General features: G+C 37.1%; 1 protein-coding gene across 1 annotated transcript in view; it reads right to left on the bottom strand.

The window, feature by feature from the left end:
* LOC145673431 (pickpocket protein 28-like) overlaps positions 1 to 16332 on the bottom strand; it is a 74533-nt gene extending 58201 nt beyond the window's left edge. The window contains exon 1 of the mRNA XM_081743131.1: positions 16202 to 16332. Within this exon, the coding sequence (XP_081599257.1) occupies positions 16202 to 16273 (72 nt within the window). The 5' untranslated portion in view covers positions 16274 to 16332. The remainder of the gene's footprint in view (positions 1 to 16201) is intronic.
* Between the last annotated feature and the right edge of the window lie 3406 nt (positions 16333 to 19738).

Below are 19738 nucleotides of genomic sequence, written 5' to 3'. Positions count from 1 at the left end.
CCATGGGAGTAGGCACAGTCAGCACTGAGAATTCATTGAGGTCCTGTAGCGACGGAGCACTTTGGGCACTAGGTAATGAGTCAGATAAGGCCGTTGTTAATGTACTGTTAGCAGGTTGAAAGTGCTGATCAGCTGAGTAACAGGAGTTTTATGAAGAGTTCCTCCAGATAACTCGGACGTATTTAGCGTCAGACGAGCTGTACTCAAATGTTTGGAGCGCTGTATTCGTCGGGGACAGGAATTAATCGTGTGATCAATCTGGTTGCACGCGAAGCAAGTTGGAGGTTGTACAGAGTATATAACACTTGTTCGATAACCTTGGATGAGTAGTTTCGAAGGAATATGCTTCTTGAATTCCATAGACGATATACGTACTCCATAAACCCAGTGAAGCGGTACTTGTAGACCACTGCTCATCTTTTTAACACTTCCGTAATTACCGAGGGCAGAATTGTGAAAACTAACATCTAGTTCAAGGGGGAGATCTGTGATACGCACACGTGCAAGAGTATCTGAAGCATTTTGAACCGAAACAAGGCTCCGGGAGCCATCTTGATGCAAAAAGAGAAGCTCACAAGGTGTACTGAGGAGAAACTGTTCAAATTTTTCTCGAGAACTAAATTTTAAGAAAACGCAATATTCCTCACTGTTTAATTGAATGCCATCAATCTGATCGAAATTCACATGTACCTGTTCATCCAGCAAAACATGTCTATCCAAAGCAGTTGGGCGTATATGTCGCGTACTCGAATGCAAGTTTCACTGTGTTCTGCCGTAAACCACGAAACATGATGCGCACAATATCAAACAAAAGCTTGTCAAACAATAATTAATGGCATAGAAGAAAAAAGCTGTCTACTATAGCAAGATAGCACTGATAAGAGTCACTTGAAATAACACTTAACTGGCTACTCGGTAGTCACAACGAGCAGGAGCCAACGTCCGCACTCCTTCACGTCTACCGGTGAACTCATTCGGCTACGAGGGCCGACAGCATCTGACTCACTCGGCTATAAGGGCCAACAGCATCTGTCGTTTACTTTGTGCTATATGTAGGTCATGACTCGTGATGTCGTATCTGTATCGGCCAATCAGATCAGATAATGTCTGAAACGTTTGGGATCCGCAAATATGCCACCGGTCGGTAAAGAGGAAAAGGTCTGCGCCACTCACTAGAGAAACGGCTTAGAGAAAGATACGATTTATGTTTTTCAAATGTGTACGACGTTGCTAATAACACAAAGAATAAAAAAAGTAACAGAATTTAAGGTTTATTTAAAAGGCAAACTATTTATTTCTTTATATATTTATTACCAATTATTTGAATATCTTAGGACAAAGTTGAAGTGTACTAATTTGCTATATTATTGACATTGTTTGCAGCTGAAGTAAGAAACTAATTAATATTCTCATGCAAGGGCGCCGATTTCTCTGTAAATTTGGGGCACCCATTGAGATGCAGAAGGTATATATATATATATATATATATATATATATATATATATATATATATATATATATATATATATATATATATATATATATATATATAAAAGGGTGTTTAAGATAAAACGTCCAATGCTTATAAATCAGAAACGGCTGGGAATAAAAAGATGAAACAAAAACTAAGGCAGGAAAATGTCATATGGCACATCACATGATGTTGTGTTGACCCCCAGGGCCCTCCTTGAAGGGGGCCCAGAGACTTTAAATGTTCAAATGGAAACATGTATTGAATCATACCTCATTTGATAGTTCTTGAAAAACGAAACAACTTTTGTAGGAAACAATTTTCGATTTGGGCCACCGTTTTCAAATGGACGCAAAAACTGAGTCATGTATCAGACAAAACGCCCAGTGCTTTTAAATAAAAAACGGCTGAGAATAAAAAGATGAAACAAATACTGAGGCAGGAAAATGTCATAGAGCACATCACATGGTGTCTTTGTGGTGACCCCCAGGGCCCTCCTTGAAGGGGGCCCAGAGGCCAACTTTAAATGTTCAAATGGAAACATGTATTGAATCACACTTCATTCGGTAGTCCTTGAAAAACGAAACAACTTTTGTAGGAAACAATTTTCGATTTGGGCCACCGTTTTCAAAATGGACGCAAAAACTGAGTCATGTATCAGACAAAACGTCCAGTGCTTTTAAATAAAACACGGCTGAGAACAAAAAGATGAAACAAAAACTGAGATAGGAAAGTGTCATAACGAACATCACATGGACCCACAGAGCCTACTTTTTGCGGCCATTTTGAAAACGGTGACCCACAACGAAAATTGTTTCCTACAAAAGTTGTTTTGTTTTTCAAGGATTACCGAATGAAGTATGATTCAATACAGGTTCTTGTTTGAAAATTTGAAGTTAACCCCTGGGCCCTCTTCAGGAGGCCTCTGGGGATCACCATAACAACACCATGAGATGTGCCCTATGACATTTTCGTATCTCAGTTTTTGTTTCATCTTTTTATTCTCAGCGGTTTTTGATTTATAAACACTGGACGTTTTATCTGATACAGGACCCACTTTTTGGGGTCATTTTGAAAACGGTGGCTCAAATCGAAAACTGTTTCCTACAAAAGTTGTTTTGTTTTTCAAGGACTATCGAATGAGGTATGATTCAGTATATGTTCCCATTTGAAAATCTGAAGTTGGTCCCTGGGCCCCCTTCAAACACCCTGTATAAAATCTTCATTCATTCATATATATATATATATATATATATATATATATATATATATATATATATATATATATATATATATATATATATATATATATAAAGATTTTTAAGACAAATTGCACTCAGATTATGCCAAATATTGTATATTCACAAATACAGTAGGGGGCCCACATGAGCTTTGAGGGGACGGGCCCCCTAGGATCTGCGCTTGTTCCCATGTTTCGGTCACCGACCGACCTTACGAAGCGAATTTTATTCATTCTTAGGGAAAAGATCAACAATATAAAAGCATAGTTATTTGATAGTAGAGTGCTATTTTCTTATATGCAAGTTCATCCAGGATTCGATAGTTATGCGCTCAGGGGAAAGACCAAGGAAATTAATACATGAAAAAAAAGAAAAAAAAAGAAAAAAACATTTTTCTTAGTAAAAGTAATCTAAAGTCTCCTTTGAGTTCAACACAAGGACGCACAAATTTACAATGATAATTATGTTCATGAGTATTCTGATAATTTATCAGTGCTATTATCGAACTACTTTACACATTAGCAATAGTATTTCATCATAATATCTTCGCGCTTATTGTCGTTTCCTGTAGAAATGGAACATACTCGTAAATTGTTTATATTAGTCCATGTGAACATTTTCAAATTGGCAGAAGTGTTTTGAGCACATTAGTTTACATTTAAACCAACAAATGAACAGATGTGGTCTCACAGTAATAATAACAAACTAGTTATAGTGGCTTATTACTGAATAAAATAAAATGAAGGTTCTACTTTAATGTTCCACGAATATGTCATGTAGGAAAACGGAGACGGATGATTAATGAGAGTGAATGATTATAAAAGAATCGGTGGAATAGTCATGTGGGAGGAAACGTCTGAATCGCGAGAAAACCCACGGACACAATGTTGTCCATCACAAATTCATATGGCTTGAAATGGAACCAGGTACCACTCGCACTAGAGGTGAGCACTCCGCTATTGATCCACTGTGTCCTTTGATAATGAGTGTTTGTGATTTATGTCATGACGAGTAATGAACACAATATTCTGGTCCAGTGAGTGAAACAATATAAGAGAAGTCAATCTACTGGGCGAAACTTATCAAAGGCTGAACTCTTAAAACGTTTGCTTTTATGTGTGACTTTTTTTTACTTGTGGACCTCAGAATACAAAACACAATACTTTCACGATATAATGTTTTGCAAATGTATTACCATATACCAAACATTAATCATCTCATAGCTGAGGGCAGGCTTGTAGCCACCCCAAAAATGTAGGGGGGCCTGTAGAAGTTAGGGGGATTAATCCAACCATATTATGGTTTATTTGCAAGCCTACCTTGAAAAGTTTAGGGGGCAGTAAAAATTTAGGGGGCAGTCTCCCGGGGATACTGGGCTATCTGAAGGGAAGAAGAATATAAATAAACTTATGTTTGTATACTTAGATCACTATTTCGTGTGAGGTTATTGAAAAGAAAAATGAAATGAAAGTTTTGAGTTTTACGTCCCATGGTTATGCCGGTTAGGCTAAAGGAGACGGTGAGTAATGAATGAAATGGTGGAATGAAGAAAGTAGGAGGAAACGGGAGAACCCCGAGAAAACCCACGCACACGGTGTTTTTCCACCACAAAGTTCACTTGACGGGGGCTGGGATCGAACCTGGGACCCCAAGCACCAGAGGTGAACGCTTTACCACCTTTTTTTAAAAAAATACTTTATTGTACTCTTATTAGCCAATTACATCAGAAAAGATGAACAAACAAAATTGTACTGTGAGCATCCAATTATACCAAAAAAAAAAAAAAGTACAGTAGACACATCAATAAATTGCTGCTAGAAAATTAGCAAACTTTTGTTTACGAATTGAAAGTGTTAGAGTTTGCATACGGAACAACAGTTGGTTAACATACAAAGTCACATTACTATTAAAATCATTACATAAAAGAATATCAATAGTTTGGGACGTGATCCATAAAATTGCGTTATGTTTAGTGCTGGGATAAAATTGATAATCCGGAAGCAGCATGAATGGCGTACAGTGAATATTAGAAGGTGTTGTTCTGCAGATACGGGCAATGATTTTTTGATAATGAAACCATATAGCTGTGTTTCGTGAGCAACTTTCGAGCCGGTGTTGGAGAGTATCGAGAACATAACAAGTACCACAGAAAGAAATATTACAGATACCCAATTCATAAAGTCTCCCGTTAGTAGAATATAAATTATGAACAACACTGTACCAAAGAGATTGCATGGCAGGAGACAATACCGGAGTATGAATTTTTGCCCAGATTTTCTCCCAGTTTGTCATTGGGTAATGTTCTACAACACTGAGCCACCGCGGCCCCGGCTATTGAAAAGAAAAAGCTGAAGTTGTAAAGTAACAACATACGTAACAATGAATTTCTGTCAATATTCCTCTTGTTCAGGCTCGAAAACCCTGGACGCCAGTTAGTCAAGCCGATTGGAAATTGGCTCATGAATTAGTTAAATCAAAAATAAAATTATGAAGGCCCATGTATGAAATTGTATTATTATGGTGCCTAGGTTTGAGAATCGGCGCTTAGGCCAGAAGAAAATTTCTCGAGCACTTATCTTGTTTATGATGGTCTTTCGGCAGCCTAACCACCTGTCTGCATCTATTCGCTACAGCTTCCTTCAGCTTCAAACCACCGCGGTGACCACAAAAGCATTTCTCTTCTAGAAATATATGAAAGTAAAGCGCTATATAATACGATTCTTGTAGCATTAAGGTAAGAATAGTTGTAGCAATGGTGTGGGGTGACCGATTGCTAATATGCAGAGTAAATAGTAGAAAAATGAAAGGATATAATAGAATATGATCATTTTTTAAGGGATTAAGAGCTTTTTGGTTCATAAAGTGCTTGTTTGTAGCCGCAGCATAATAGCGTGGAAATTAACGACAAATCTTCAAAATAAAGGAAAGCTATATGATGGCCTAGATATTCTCAATGTGCGCATGAACTGATATAGTGCTTAGGCTCTAATGATTTTGGAGTAATACAATAGTAAAGTAATCCTCCTTAAGTATATAAGTATCTAAAATATTTGTAATGATAGAACATTACAAATGACCATTAATGTATTTCAAGGTAGGAAAATAGGTCTTATTAACACTTTACGTTTATATACAATACGTGTATTACTTACTTTGCCATTTTTCCTTTCACTATTCTACTAAATTTATTTGTAGTTTGCAGTGCGAAACTGAAATGAGAAAAAAAATTCCTGAAGCTTCCAATGCCACTCACAGCGGACCTGTGACGTCACGTCAAAACCCTTGTCTGTGTTGCCGTGACGTAAGCAGCACATTTTTACATTGATTGAAGCATTATATCTTTCTGAGATTTTTGGTATGTGGTATATTGAAGACCAGTCTTACACGATGGTGTCTTTAAATTACAACCTTTTGTCAATATGGAAATGTCCATTACATACTCCTGTTGTTTGCCAATCAATTTGACTATTATCAAGCAACTATTTTGAACGAACTGAAAAGGCTCTTTACTTTACCAAGCCAGAATAAGTAACGCTGTGGATGAGTGGTCGCCGGTGGGTGTAGCCGAGCGGTCTGAGGCGTTAGGCTGATGATTGTTAGGTGAAGCCCATTGGGGGTTCGAGTCCCTCTGTAGTAGCTCCTCGATGTTTCTGTGCTCGTGTCCCTGTCGTGTCTAGTAGTCCTGAACAGTGGTTGCAGTAGAAAATATAAAAAAAGTGGTTAGAATTGCGCTTTCCTAATCTCTCAGTTCGAGTTCGATTCTGCTCCTCGACCTTTTCACTTTTTACTATGTTTCATTTAAAGGCTGAGCTCCAGTTGGATGCTGCTAAATGAAAGATAATCTCCAGTGGACAAATTCAGTGATGATATAATCCTGATAATAAAGGAAGAAAAATGGATGGAGAAAACGAGTTGCAAAGTTAATCCTGTCAATGGTTTTATATTTGATATTATCGGTTGATTTAGTGCATTTTAAAATTGTTTATTGACACTATATTCTCCCTCTTTCTCTTTGTATCTCAATGTTTAAATTTTCTTAAAAAATTATACAAATTAGGAACCTTTAGTTACATTTGCAATCTAACGGGAAATATGTTAATACGGATAAGTTCTCCAATTTGTTTGAGTGTTACTGAATCTTGCACTTTAATATTTACAATTAAATTACTGCATACCAATATTTAGCATTTTTCAAAACTCATGTAACGAATAATGAAATCGGACAACTTCTTCTTTCGAAGTATTATTACATATCAATCAGTGGCCCTGGAACCTAGGAGCTCAAGTCCTGTTAGACACTCAAAATTTTCGTTGGAGGTTGGGTTCTTCCATCCATATTTTTAATTCATTTGCAATTAGGACCACTGTTAACAGTTTCAAAACTCAGCGCAAAGCTTTGAGTTAGTTAAAAATAACCTACCATATATACCGCATAATTTATCAGTATATTATTTGATGCGCGGATATGTGTAGTTATTTGAACTAAGTAAACTTGTTTATATAATCCTCATTTGAGTTAATTACAGTATGAGATTAACTAAGTCCCTAGACTGTTATCTACTCATCGGCGCCTTTGGTATCCATATACTTTTTCAAGTAGCTGTGTATAAATTTACGTGTGTATCACACAAACAAGAATTAGTGTGAGTACAAGTATACAAAGACTTCCTTTTGTCATTTCGTCAGCCAGCGTTTCGCTCCACTTCTGCACAAAAGCACTCTTTACGATTAGTGGTTTTAATAGTTGGGGGCAACTTCATGCTGCTGTGCTAGCTACTACCAGGCGTAATTAATCTTGGAGCAGGCGTTAGTTGGGTTGCCTATCTCGCGGACTTTGTACATCAAGAATTTCTGTGGCTCACTGTACACAAGCAAGGAAGGGTTTACCGGTATAAGACAATGGGTCAAGAGTGGATAACTATGGCGATAGAGGACCTTGCTGAAGGCGTGAATAATATATTTCGTGAAAATCTCGTTATTACCATTTCTGAACTCTATACTGAGATTCCTGAAGTTTTAAGACTTGCGCCTGAAGAAATCGAATTTTACTAGTAGTCGTTTCGATTGTATACAATATGTTTTAAATCTCATACTTCACAACGAATCAACGGTAGAATCAGTCTATCAGTATTGTGAATAGGCAACTTAAAATGGACGCTTGTGTTGTTCTCGTTAAGCCATATCAATTGGCTCTCCTGTGGCGGCTTAGCGGGGGTAAAAAATGCTTCGAAATACTATCGTGTGCTATGTTGCATTTCCACCATACCATATGCCGCAAATTCCAGTTTAATTGGTTTCAGGCTAAACTACATCTGAACTCTGGGGCATGAGCGCAGCTCGTGTGCAATCCGTAATACAATCAAATATGGCAGCACGTAAGTTATGATTATACTCTTAAATAAGGATCCAGAAAAAAAATATTCTAGCCTTAATTGAAAAAAGTTTAGACATTATTCCACAGCAATATAGGACTCAAATTACTTATATTGAATTGACCTCTCTAATTGTAATGACACAAGGCTTAAGTATTATTATCAATTTTCTCCCCAACTTTGTTGATCTCATACACCAAATACCGAGTTCCCAAGTTCATTATTGGTATCTACAAAATTACCTCATTTTTCGAGATTCTTAACTTTTTTGTTACTACGTACTCCTTACATGAGTCCATCTTGCTGTCGAAGTTTTAGGAGTATTTCCTTTACTTACTTGTGGTGGGATGCCTACGTTTCTATTTTATATAATTAATCAAAGCAAGTTGTTTATAGCTTGACTCATTTCACATTGTGATCTTTTAGACAATGTTATTAGCATTTAGCGAGAAAAAAAAAATAACTTAAGATGAGACACTCACCAATCAATCGATCTCACCGAGTACAGCACTTATCAGTTTAAAATCTCATGCGTAGTTTTGGAGAAACTTGACAAAAACAAATTATTTTGCAAATTTAAAAAGTGACACTGAACGAGAATCACACGACCTATTAAAGTGAAACTAATTCTGAATTATATCCTCATTGCAGTGGCGTATTTAAGGGGGGGGCTTCCGGGCTTAAGCCACCCGAAATCTTACTCACTATAGTAAAAGTATATGAACTATCTTACAGAATTTTCACATTTTCAGGCAAAGCCCCCCCCGAAAATTAGCAAAACCCAAAATCGTAAATACGCCACTGCCCTCATGAAACTCTTCAGTATGATACTAGCAGCACGACAGTATGCAGTATGGGTAATGAAATAAAGTGAAATGAAATCTAAGTTTTACGTCCCATGGTTATGCCGGCTAGGCTAAAGGAGATGGTGACGACGAGAAATGACTGAAATGGTGGAACGAAGAAAGTGGGAAGAAACGGGAGAATCCCGAGAAAACCCACGCACACTGTGTTTATCCACCGCAGAGACCACTTGGCGAGGGCTGGGATCAAATCAGGGACCACACCCACCCGAGGTGAACTCACTACCACTGAGCCACCGTGGCCCTCGGAACTGAAATGAAGCTCAAAATTATCATTAACTCTTAAATATTGATTTATAGTTTAGTAAAGTAATATCCAAAGATAAGGAATGAATTAATCAAAAGAGTACGTCGAACCTAATAAAATAACATACTTAACGAGTCATTCTGATGCGTAGTTTCAGAGAAAATCGACAAAACAAACTTCTGTGGCGTTAAAAAGTATATTGTTCGTTGCTAACAATAATTGTTAAGTCTGTTAAGATTTGAATTTTGTATATGTAGAAAATAGGTTGTTAACTATCAGACCATGTTTGTTCTAACAGTTATAAACACACCCCTAACAATTATGAACATACTTCTGTAAATAAAAAAATATAAGATTTATTTTGGATAGTTTCTAACATTGTGTACATCACATGGAACACAAATTGACATGAGCTCTGAAAGTTCTAGAATTTTTTTATCTTAATATAGAAGCTTAAGGATACCGGAAACTATAAAGAGTTGATACACTTACTTTTCTTTCCAGTAAACACAAGAATTAATAAAAATCTGGTTTGTAGATTATTAGTGTCCATTCTATCTAACACAATAGTAATTTCCTTCCTCTTTGCCATTACAAGAAAAAGAAGTGACGGGCTCGGTGCTGGATAGGATATTTTGGCAATATTCTTTCAAATCGTTTAGAAACTATGCACTGACCTTCGAGGAGCCAAAACCCAAGAAAATTAGATCGTTTCTTTACTGTTACAAATTGCTTGTAAGTTCCCGAAAATTGGTTTCTGAGAGATGTGTCGTAGAGTACAATTTTACTTTTAAGCGTAATGCCTACTGTAATTTATACGTAGTCTACGCCATACTTATCCATGTAGCATATGTACACAACCTAGACTATTAATAATGTGGTTTCCTTGTAGCAGAAACAAAGGCTTAAAACGTAAAATAGATGCATAATGAATATAGACGTGCAAAATTTTAAAAAGTGTGAAATCTAGTATTTTACAAAAAGAAGTAATATAACAGGCATTCTTCCAGAAAAAAAAATATCAAGAGGTGGGGAAGGAAACAGCATGTGAGAGGACTGCATTGGGACAATATTTGCTAATGTAAAAAGTGATTATTGATATAATCTTATTGTAATTGTTTGAATCGATTTCTCTTGTAAGAGATATAAAAAAATCATGCCATCGCCTGGAATAAAACAATTGCGCATAACTTTGAGACCATGATTACACTAGTTCTTCTGCAGGTGGTCACCGTGCTTCGTGACACACTTTTGCCAGCGTTCCTTCATCTTGTGTAAGAGATTTTTGTAGAAGTTAGCACTCTGAGATTTAAGCCATATTTCTACTTCAGAAATGACGTAAGTTCTGCAGTCAGAATGACATCCTTTGAATGTACGCTTCATTTCTTGAAAATGAAAGAAATAGGTTGGTGTTAGGTTCGGTGAATAAGGAAGGTAGGGCAATATTTCATACACTGACTACATTGCTTTCGGTATAGATGCGTTGGCTGAATGAGCTCGTACAATGTCTGCTAGCAACAGCACCCTGTTGCAGAACATTCTTCGACATTTTGTCTTTAGTTTCTCTTAGCTGTCCTAGGAGATGAGAATAGGTGATAATTTGAGCACTTGGCAGGTAATCTGTTATGATGATTCCCTGACAGTCCAGATCAAGACAGCATCACTTTGGATGCAGACTTCTACACCTTTGTCTTTTTAGACCGGGGCAGGATAGTCGTTTCCACTGCTTGTTTATTTGCTTTTTTTCTGGGAAGAAACAAGTACACATTTTTTGATGATTGTCAAAAAATTAGTCAGTCGAAAACATTATCGTCATAACGATCTCTACGACATGACACTAATTTTGAATTCTCTTCTGGAAAAAAGGGGTAAGCGGGAGTGGCATCCACCGTGCCGACATTTTCAGAAGATGCAGCTACTATATGGATGATATTCCAGACTCATTCACAACTAGTACCTATTTCAACCAACACTTTCTGTGGTTATCCTCTTGTCTTTCACTGGGATCTTATCCACTTTGTCCGTCATGATTGCGTTTATAGCTTGACTCACTACTGAACGGATCGGATCACGTTTATCAATTTACTTTGTTGCTAACTTTTGACTCTCTATATCCTGGTCAAAGTTGATGATCCATCAAATAATTCTTGAGGTTTTGTCTCTCCTGGACGGACACACGAATAGATAAAATAAATATATGAAGGAGTGTTTGGTAGAACAAAGTACTTAAAAACTTAAAATTGACAAACCAAATTGAATTCACAATGATACGTGCAGCATAGTTTAGAACAATCTGTAGTTTTGCAGGATATGTCCTCAGCTGCCACGCTGGACTGGCGTACAGGAGAATAGGTCTGATGATCGAGATGTAGAAATGCTTCTTGGTTTCATTGGGGAATTGGGGAGAGTGTAGAATACAACAATTGCTCCAAATCGTTGTTTTGCTTAGACTGTAGTTTGTTGAAGATGGTGGCGAAATGTGAATTTGTTGTCAAGATGAATCCTAGGTATTTGGTGCTGTAGATCGCGAAAATGGTTGACCTCAACGAAAGCTAGGTGAACAGGTAGTGGAGTGCGCAGTTTGGTGAATACGATCACAGTCATTCTCTGTGAGTTGATTTAAATCCTCCAGTGTCTAGTTCAATCTTCCAACCTAATACAAGGTGACGTTAAATCCATCTGAAGATATTAATGTTGCGACTGTGGGCAACTTGGAAGGAGCGCTCCTGGATGAAGGATTCGGTCACATTGATAAGATATTTCGATATTCCATCTAATATAGCTTGTAGAGCAGACCCTTGTGTCAAACACGGCGTGAAGTTAAATTGGTAAGCAGGAAGATTTTGGTCTTGGACAGACTGAGCAATCGTCTGTAGATTACGTTCCAGAATCTTGCTGATTTGAAATAGCAGACTTATGGTAATGAAAGAGGGGATTCGTCCCCACTTTTGGCAACATCCATACTGTGGCCAGTTTCCAACAAGAATGAAAGTATCCAGTTTTGAGGATTGCATTAAAGACCCGACAGAGAATAATTGGTAGATTTCTCGGTGCCTGTTTCAGTGCTTCGAGGAGCAGTGAGGACCTCCTACAGTGTAAAGATATAGTGATCACAGTATGGAGTTACCTCCCGTGGTGTGCACAATTGATCAGGTGGTAAGAGGTGTGGCGGAGAGGAACTCGAAGGTAATCGGTGCACGTGGCGAATTATTCGCTCATCCGTGGGAGCTATATTGAGTTGAAATTGAGTCTCCATTTGATAAGTATATGCATCTTCTTTGCCGGCAGGATCAAAGATAAGCCGTTCTGTCCATGTACTGAAACCCCAGCCAAGCCAGTGTTGAGAAAAGAGGAGGGTTTAAGCCATAAGTGCTCGCTACTTTGTCAAACGCTCCATGCTTAAAAATTACTATGTGGCTTGAGAGAATTAAAATATCGCTTCGTGTACTTTGCTCTTCCATATAAGGCACGTGTCAAGAGGGCGATAGACATAGGTGGAAGTAGTGATAGGATCACCTACTGGAGGAGAAGATGCTGCCATCTCCTGAACACGGATCACTGGACACAGGAATGTGCGTGACACCTAACCACAATATCATTGATGATTGTAAGGGAGGTTGTTAATCTAGTCGCCTCTTTCAGAGGACGAAGATTGGTGACGTGTATGAACCTACCCTCCCACAACATTCAAATTTAAATTAAAAACCCAAATCAATTGTTTGTTTTTTTCGTTTGTTATTGATTGTTTTGAATAAGAAGTCATTTGTTTTGAAAAAATAAATACAACATGAAGTTAGGGAGACCAATCCACACTACCCTCGGCTTTCAAATTTCGATTCAGAAACCAAGCCAACCTTTATTTTTCCTTCGTTATTCATTGTTTTGTAGAAAAGATCATGTTTTCCGAAGAAAAAAAAAACACTTACAAAATTAACTTAGGGTCCAACCTAACACTGAACCCTACTTTGAAATTTCGATTCAAAACCCAAGCCAACCGTTTGTTTTTTGTATAATGTTGATTATTTTGATGAAAAAGGTTTCTTTGGAAAACAAATTATATTTATAAAATAAAGTTGAAGTGGCCAACTTCACACTGTCCTCACATTCAAAGGGTCTTTCCTAGTAAGATAGTGAAATCGGCCCTTGATCCAAATTGGGTCGTTATTGACCCAAAAGGATACCCTTGACCTAAAATTACATTAAAATACTACTCCCTCCCCTTACCGAATTATCGTATCATACATGCTCAAAATTGAATATTTTTAAATTTTGGTGGGGGTGGTCGAAAAATGTTGAAAGTTTCACAGATTGTAGATACTATCTAGATGTAAATGTGCAATTTTTTCAAAACCATCAATGTGTATTTTCTTTATTTTTGGCATGTTGATAATTTCAAAAAATTGTAGAAAAAAAATTTGTGGGGGACACGTCGCTGATTTTTTGGTTTAAAAAATTTGTTATACTCTTAGGTACAACATATATTTTTTTCGGGCCAGAAAGTGATGGCAACATTGTCAAAAAGAAATAAAGCTGAAAATAAACGTGTTTTTCGCATAGTTTCTCACCATTTTAGGCCCCTCAAGGTGAGGGCCCTTTCAAACAATCCTTTCCCAGAAATCATAATTTTCCTTTCTCTTGCGTTCCTTCTGCTTCTGTCGTTCTTCGGTTGCTTCGATTATGTTCATTTCGGAATAGAAACACCAAATATATCTCCGAAAGAGTGCTTCCAACCAACTCTTGCACAACAAAGTTACACAGCTCACGATAGACAGCGCTACCGATAGAGAGCGCCACTGGGTGCGGCCAGTGAAGCAAGCACTGATAGACACGAGGAGTGGAAGCGAGGTGTGTGTAACTTCATTGTACAACGGGGGACACTTCTAAATGGTACAGCCATATGGAGATTTACGGCTAAGGTGTACCATTTAGAAGTGTCCCCCGCTGTACAAGAGTCAGTTGCAGTGGAAGCTCTGTTACGGAGATATATTTGGTGTTTCTATTCAGGAAAGGACACTTTCGAAGCAGCCGAAGAACGATAGAAGCGGAAGGGACGCAAGGGAAAGGAAAATTGTGAATAGGGACGCGCACGAGACAAGATTTGTGGCTGTCTCGTCTCGAAAGTGTGTTGTAAAAGTGTTGTCTCGACTCGAAAAATGTATATTTCTCTATTGGAAGAGCCGTGTCTCGACTCGAATTTTGTCAGGAAAATCCTGTCTCGACTCGTCTCGTGCGCATCCCTAATTATGAACTCTGGGAAAGGATTGTTTGAAAGGGTCCTCACCTTAAGGGCTCTAAAATGGTGAGAAAACTGTGCGAAAAACACGTTTGTTTTCAGTTCTATTTCTTTTTGACAATGTTGCCATGACTTTCAGGCCCCGAAAAAATATATGTTGTACCTAAGGGTATAACAATTTTTTTAAACCAAAAAGTCAGCGACGTGCCCCCCCAATTTTTTCTACGTTTTTTGAAATTTTCAACACGCAAAGAAATAAAGAAAATACGCATCGATGGTTTTGAAAAAAAAAATGCACATTTACATCTAGATAGTATCTACTATCTGTGAAACTTTCAAAATTTTTCGACCACCCTCACCAAAATTTAAAAATATTCAATTCAAGATGTCACTATCATACTAGGAAAGATCCTTTCGACTATAAAGCCAAGGCAATCGTTTTTTGCTCGTTCGTTAGTGGTTTGTTTTAAACAGAAAGGTAGTTTACTTCGAAAAACGAAAAGAGTAATTTAGAAAATCAAATCGGAGTGCCTAAATTTACTCTGGTCCCTCAGCATTGAAATTTGGATCCGTAACTAAAGCGAATCATAATTTTTTTACTCTTATTAATTGTTTTGAAGGAAGAAAGTAGTTTGTTTTGAAAACATAAAGGTATATTTTGGAGGTGGCTACTCACTTTAATTTTTGATTCAAAACCCAAGCTAGTAGTTTTTGTTTCGTTTATTACTGATTATCCTGATGGAAAACGAAGATTTATTTCGAAAGACGTAGAGATAATTAGAAAATTAAGTTCTGTGTGGCCAAATTCAATGTGGTCCATCCACTTTCAAATTTTGATTTAAAACATAAGCCAATCCTTTGCTTTCCGTTTGTTATTGAGTGGCTTGAAGAAATTATAGTTTGTCTCGAAAAACTAAAGCTATTTAGAAAATTAAATTGGGATGTGTCCAACTTCACACTGATCCCTCAACTTTACATTTCGGTCCAAAACCTAAGCCAATTGTTAAGTTTTTCTTCCCTTATTGACTATTGTGAAGAAAAATAATTTATTTTTAAAATGTGTAGACCTATTTACAAGATAAAATTGGTGACTAACTTCACGCTTCCCTAGACATTTTTACGTAATTTTCGATTCAAAGCCTAATCTAATAGTTTCTTTTTCGTTTGTTATTGATTGTTTTATAGCAAGTACCGATGGTTTCGAAAAACGTAAAGCTTTATTCACAACAGTAAGTTGGGGTGTGACCAACTTCATACTGCTCTCTCCACCTTGATATTTCATTTCATAACCCAATCAAATCATCAACTGTTCTTTTGTTATTGATTTTTTTTAACAACACTCATTGTTTTGAAAACCGTAAAGAAATATTTAGAAAGCCATGAGATATGGCCAACTTCACAGTGATCCCTCCATTTTTAAAGGGTTGAAAACCCAAAACAATAGTTTGTTCTAAGTTTGTTATTGATTGCCGTGGAGAAAAATTTAATTTGTTTCAAAAAAACATGAAGAAATAGTTACAAAATAAAGTTGGGAGCGAATTTCACACTAGCTTTCCCTCTTTCAACTTTTGGTCTCAAACCCAGTCAATTGTTAGTTTTTCTCTGATTGATACGTATATATATATATATATACCAGTCATTGCTTTCACGTTGAATCTTCAAGACGGGGAGCTTCAATTTTTGACTCAGTTGACTCATGCGCACCTTTATTTGTATAACAAACCAAGGAATTCAATATTTCATAGAAATGAAATAGTGAGAATGATTCGCTTACCTGAGTTACAATCTCAGCATAACCACTTTGTGGTAATGTTGAATCATGTTCATATTTTTTGAACACCGCCATTCTGTAGTATGATATGTTAGCCAAATCATCAAGAAAGATCTCGTAATATCTGCGTTTCTCTTCGGATACATCTCCCCATGTCCTGGAAACAACAAGGAAATAATAGAGCCTGCACAAGAATCAAGATTTCCTAATTTTCTGACGATTGGTGGCGATCCTTGAGGAAGTCATGCTGATATTTAAAAAAAACTTCTATCGCTTGAAATTAAGGAGAGGAAACTTACCTAATGTTCTCATACTTGTATCCAAGAACTAGTACTAGTATTCTTCCCTTAGTTTAAAGTAATAATATTTTTAGTTTTGCCGATTTGAATTCCCTCACGAGTCGCCTTTGCTGACAATGAAGATTGTACAGAGATCTCGTGGATCTTCCGGCTGGGTGAAAAATAACTACATATTTTTAATTATAATATTATGATTTCATATATAAAACAGTGTCATGATATAAAGTATTTATTAAGATTTCACGTTGCCTGCCCCAATTAGTTCCAACGTTGTAGTTGTTCCAAAACTGAGGAAAAGGTACTTTGAAACTTTTACATAATATTCCTGGCATAATTCTAATAAAACTAACGAAGATATTGACAATTGGACTTCCTATCTCATCAAACTGGCAGCGGCAATAAATGGATGCTTATAGGTAAACTGAAATGATGGTTAACTTGATGGCCTGGGCGTCGCCTAATGGGCTGCTTTTGCGATGATAGATTTCCACAGCTCTTGACTGGCGATTCACCTTGGAAGACAATTCCTTGCCTCCAATATGGTTGGTGCGGCGATCCACTCAACTTGGTGTCCACTGGCACAATCCACTTGAAAAGTCTGCTCCAATGGTTTTGTATAGGGAGGCCAATCACGTGTTCAGTCTTGTAGCTTTCAAAGGCTCGTTCCTGGCAAAATCAAAAGGATTCTAACGTGATGGATAAATAAATTCTAGTCTGTTGTTTATTAGCTTTTCTTTGAAAGATGGTAAAATGATTTGAGTTATTTTTATCAATACTTCGTCAGATAAATAAACAAGAATAAGAAATTTCTGAAGTTGAATTAATGAGTTGAAAGAGATTTAACAAAGATTTTAAGATGTTTTAAATCTGACAATAATTTAGGCAGTTGATAGAGATTTGAGATCGTGGTTTGTTATGAGGGTCGGATTAACTGAGGGGCTATAGCTCCGGGCCTCTAACAGAACGGGGTCTCCACTCTAATAAAAATTTCAACTGACTGTCTCAAAATAATAATACAAGATACAATCATGATTATAAGATCAAATGTGACCAAAAGTATAAAATATATACCCTTAACTTTCCTACTATACTTCCACAGAAATGTATTGGGAGAAGCCAGCAGGGGCCACATATTTTTTCTAGCCCCCGGCCTCTAGATGGGTTAATCCTGTCCTGTTTGTTATATATTGAAGTATATAACTGTACTGTAACTGTATAGCTATAACTGTAGAAATACACAAATATTAAATATCAAACTCAATATTATTATGGTCCGCGACCTATTTTAAAATTCTCCAATATTATTAGCATTTAACGAAAAAAAGTTATCCAAAGATGAGACAAAGTTTATAAAAATCGATAGGTCTCACTGAGCAGAACAAAATTATATGCCTCAGTGCAAAACCTCATGCGTAATTTTCGAAATAATTAAAAAATATATACCTATAAATATATGCCAAACAAAAATCACACCACCTATTAAGATGAGCCTTATAATGACTAGTGGTAGACACAAAAAACGGTTTATCGGCTTTCGGTTTTTAGGAAACCGAAACCGGTTTCCAAACATTTTCAAGAAACCGGTTTCCATCGAAACCGTTTTCGGTTTTCTACAAAGCCGGATCGGTTTTTCAACGAAACCGGTTTCGGTTTTCTCCAAAAAAACGGTTCGGTTTTCACCGAAACCAGTTATCGGTTTTCACCAAAAACGGTTCGGTTTTCCATCGGATTTGTTTTCTGTTTTCTTCAAATCCGGTTCCGGCTTTTTTAAAAAATTGGTTCTACTGTATTTCAGACCAGAATAGTGCTTCAGTGTTCTCCGGAAACCGATTCCGTTTCCACAGAAATAGTTTTATGTTTTCCAAAGGTTTCCACCGAAACCAGTTTGGATGAAAACCGAACTCGTTTTTGAGGAAAACCGAAATGACGGTTTTTCGGGTTTCGGTTTTTCTAGAAGCCGGTTTCCGGTTTTATAAAAGCAGGTTTTGCCCATCCCTAATAATGACGTATACAGTGATGGTGCTCGTCATTATGACGCTATGAAGACGACAGTTCGTAGTATGGGTAATTAGATATAAGCCAAAAATTATGATCAACATTTTTTAAACTTTAATTTCTATTTCACTAAAATATTGTTCAAAGATAAAACATGCTGATCAATAGATCACATCGAGCTGAACAAAATGACATGGTTGAGTAAATTCTCATGCGCAGTTTCCGAGAAAATCGACAAAAACAAACTTTTATGGCGCTAAAAAGTATGTCGTTCGTTGCCAACAATAATTGATAGATCTGGTGGAACAAATTGCTTATACAGGATCTGTCAAAAAGACCTCATGTATTTGGAGAGGGCGCTGTGTGAATTGTGATTAGGATATGGTGGCGAAGGGGGTATCGATCCAATGCGATATACATGCCATTTTCAGTAGTTACAATAGCGTAGCGCGGTAAGCATCTTGAGTTTTGTGTGCAAGAGTATATTCGCAATGGGTTCTGTGATTACTACTCAGCGAGCATTTCGCATCGGTTCGGACTAGGCCGACGTGATTCTGTTCTGGATAGAAAAAATATTCAAGTTTGGATAACAAAGTTTAGAGCAACAGGTTCTGCACTGAGATAAAATTAACTTGCCAACCTGTTGTTTAAGTGTTGAACGCTTTGGAGATTGCTGGATGGACGCTCTCACACAAGTCACATTGTCCGGCGTTGTTGTGGTCCGAAGTCGGCCATGCGATTTTTTTTTCTCAGTGCAGAACCTCTTGCTGTAACATTTGATATCCAAACTTGAATAGTTTTTTCTATCCGGAACAGAATCATGTCAAAATCAGAAGTCTGAACCGAATGCGGAATTTCCGTGGAGTAGTAATCACAGACCCACCTCTACGAATATGCTCCTTCACAACAATCAGACGATGTTCACCGCACTACACCATTGCAATTATTAAAAATGGCATGTATACCTCTAACGATCGATTACCGCTTATGCCGCCACATCCTTACAAGAACTCATACAACGACCTCTTCAAATATGCTACAATTTTTGCTGAACCCTATAATGACGTAGGTACTCCTAATGGTTACAAAGATAGTACTTTAATATTTTTCATCATTTGGTAATTCCATTCTCATCAATGTTCGTGTATCTTTTTCAAAACTAGAAACCATGGATAAAAATTTAACGACAAATCAATATTTTGTAATGTAGGTTTTTGAATTCCATAAATCCCACCATTTTGAATAG

Source organism: Thermobia domestica, chromosome 16, assembly GCF_964235325.1.
Source record: "Thermobia domestica chromosome 16, izTheDome1.hap1.1, whole genome shotgun sequence".
NCBI classification, from domain to species: Eukaryota; Metazoa; Arthropoda; class Insecta; order Zygentoma; family Lepismatidae; genus Thermobia; species Thermobia domestica.
Note: the sequence above shows the minus strand (reverse complement) of the source record. Positions and strands in the feature narration are given on the sequence as shown.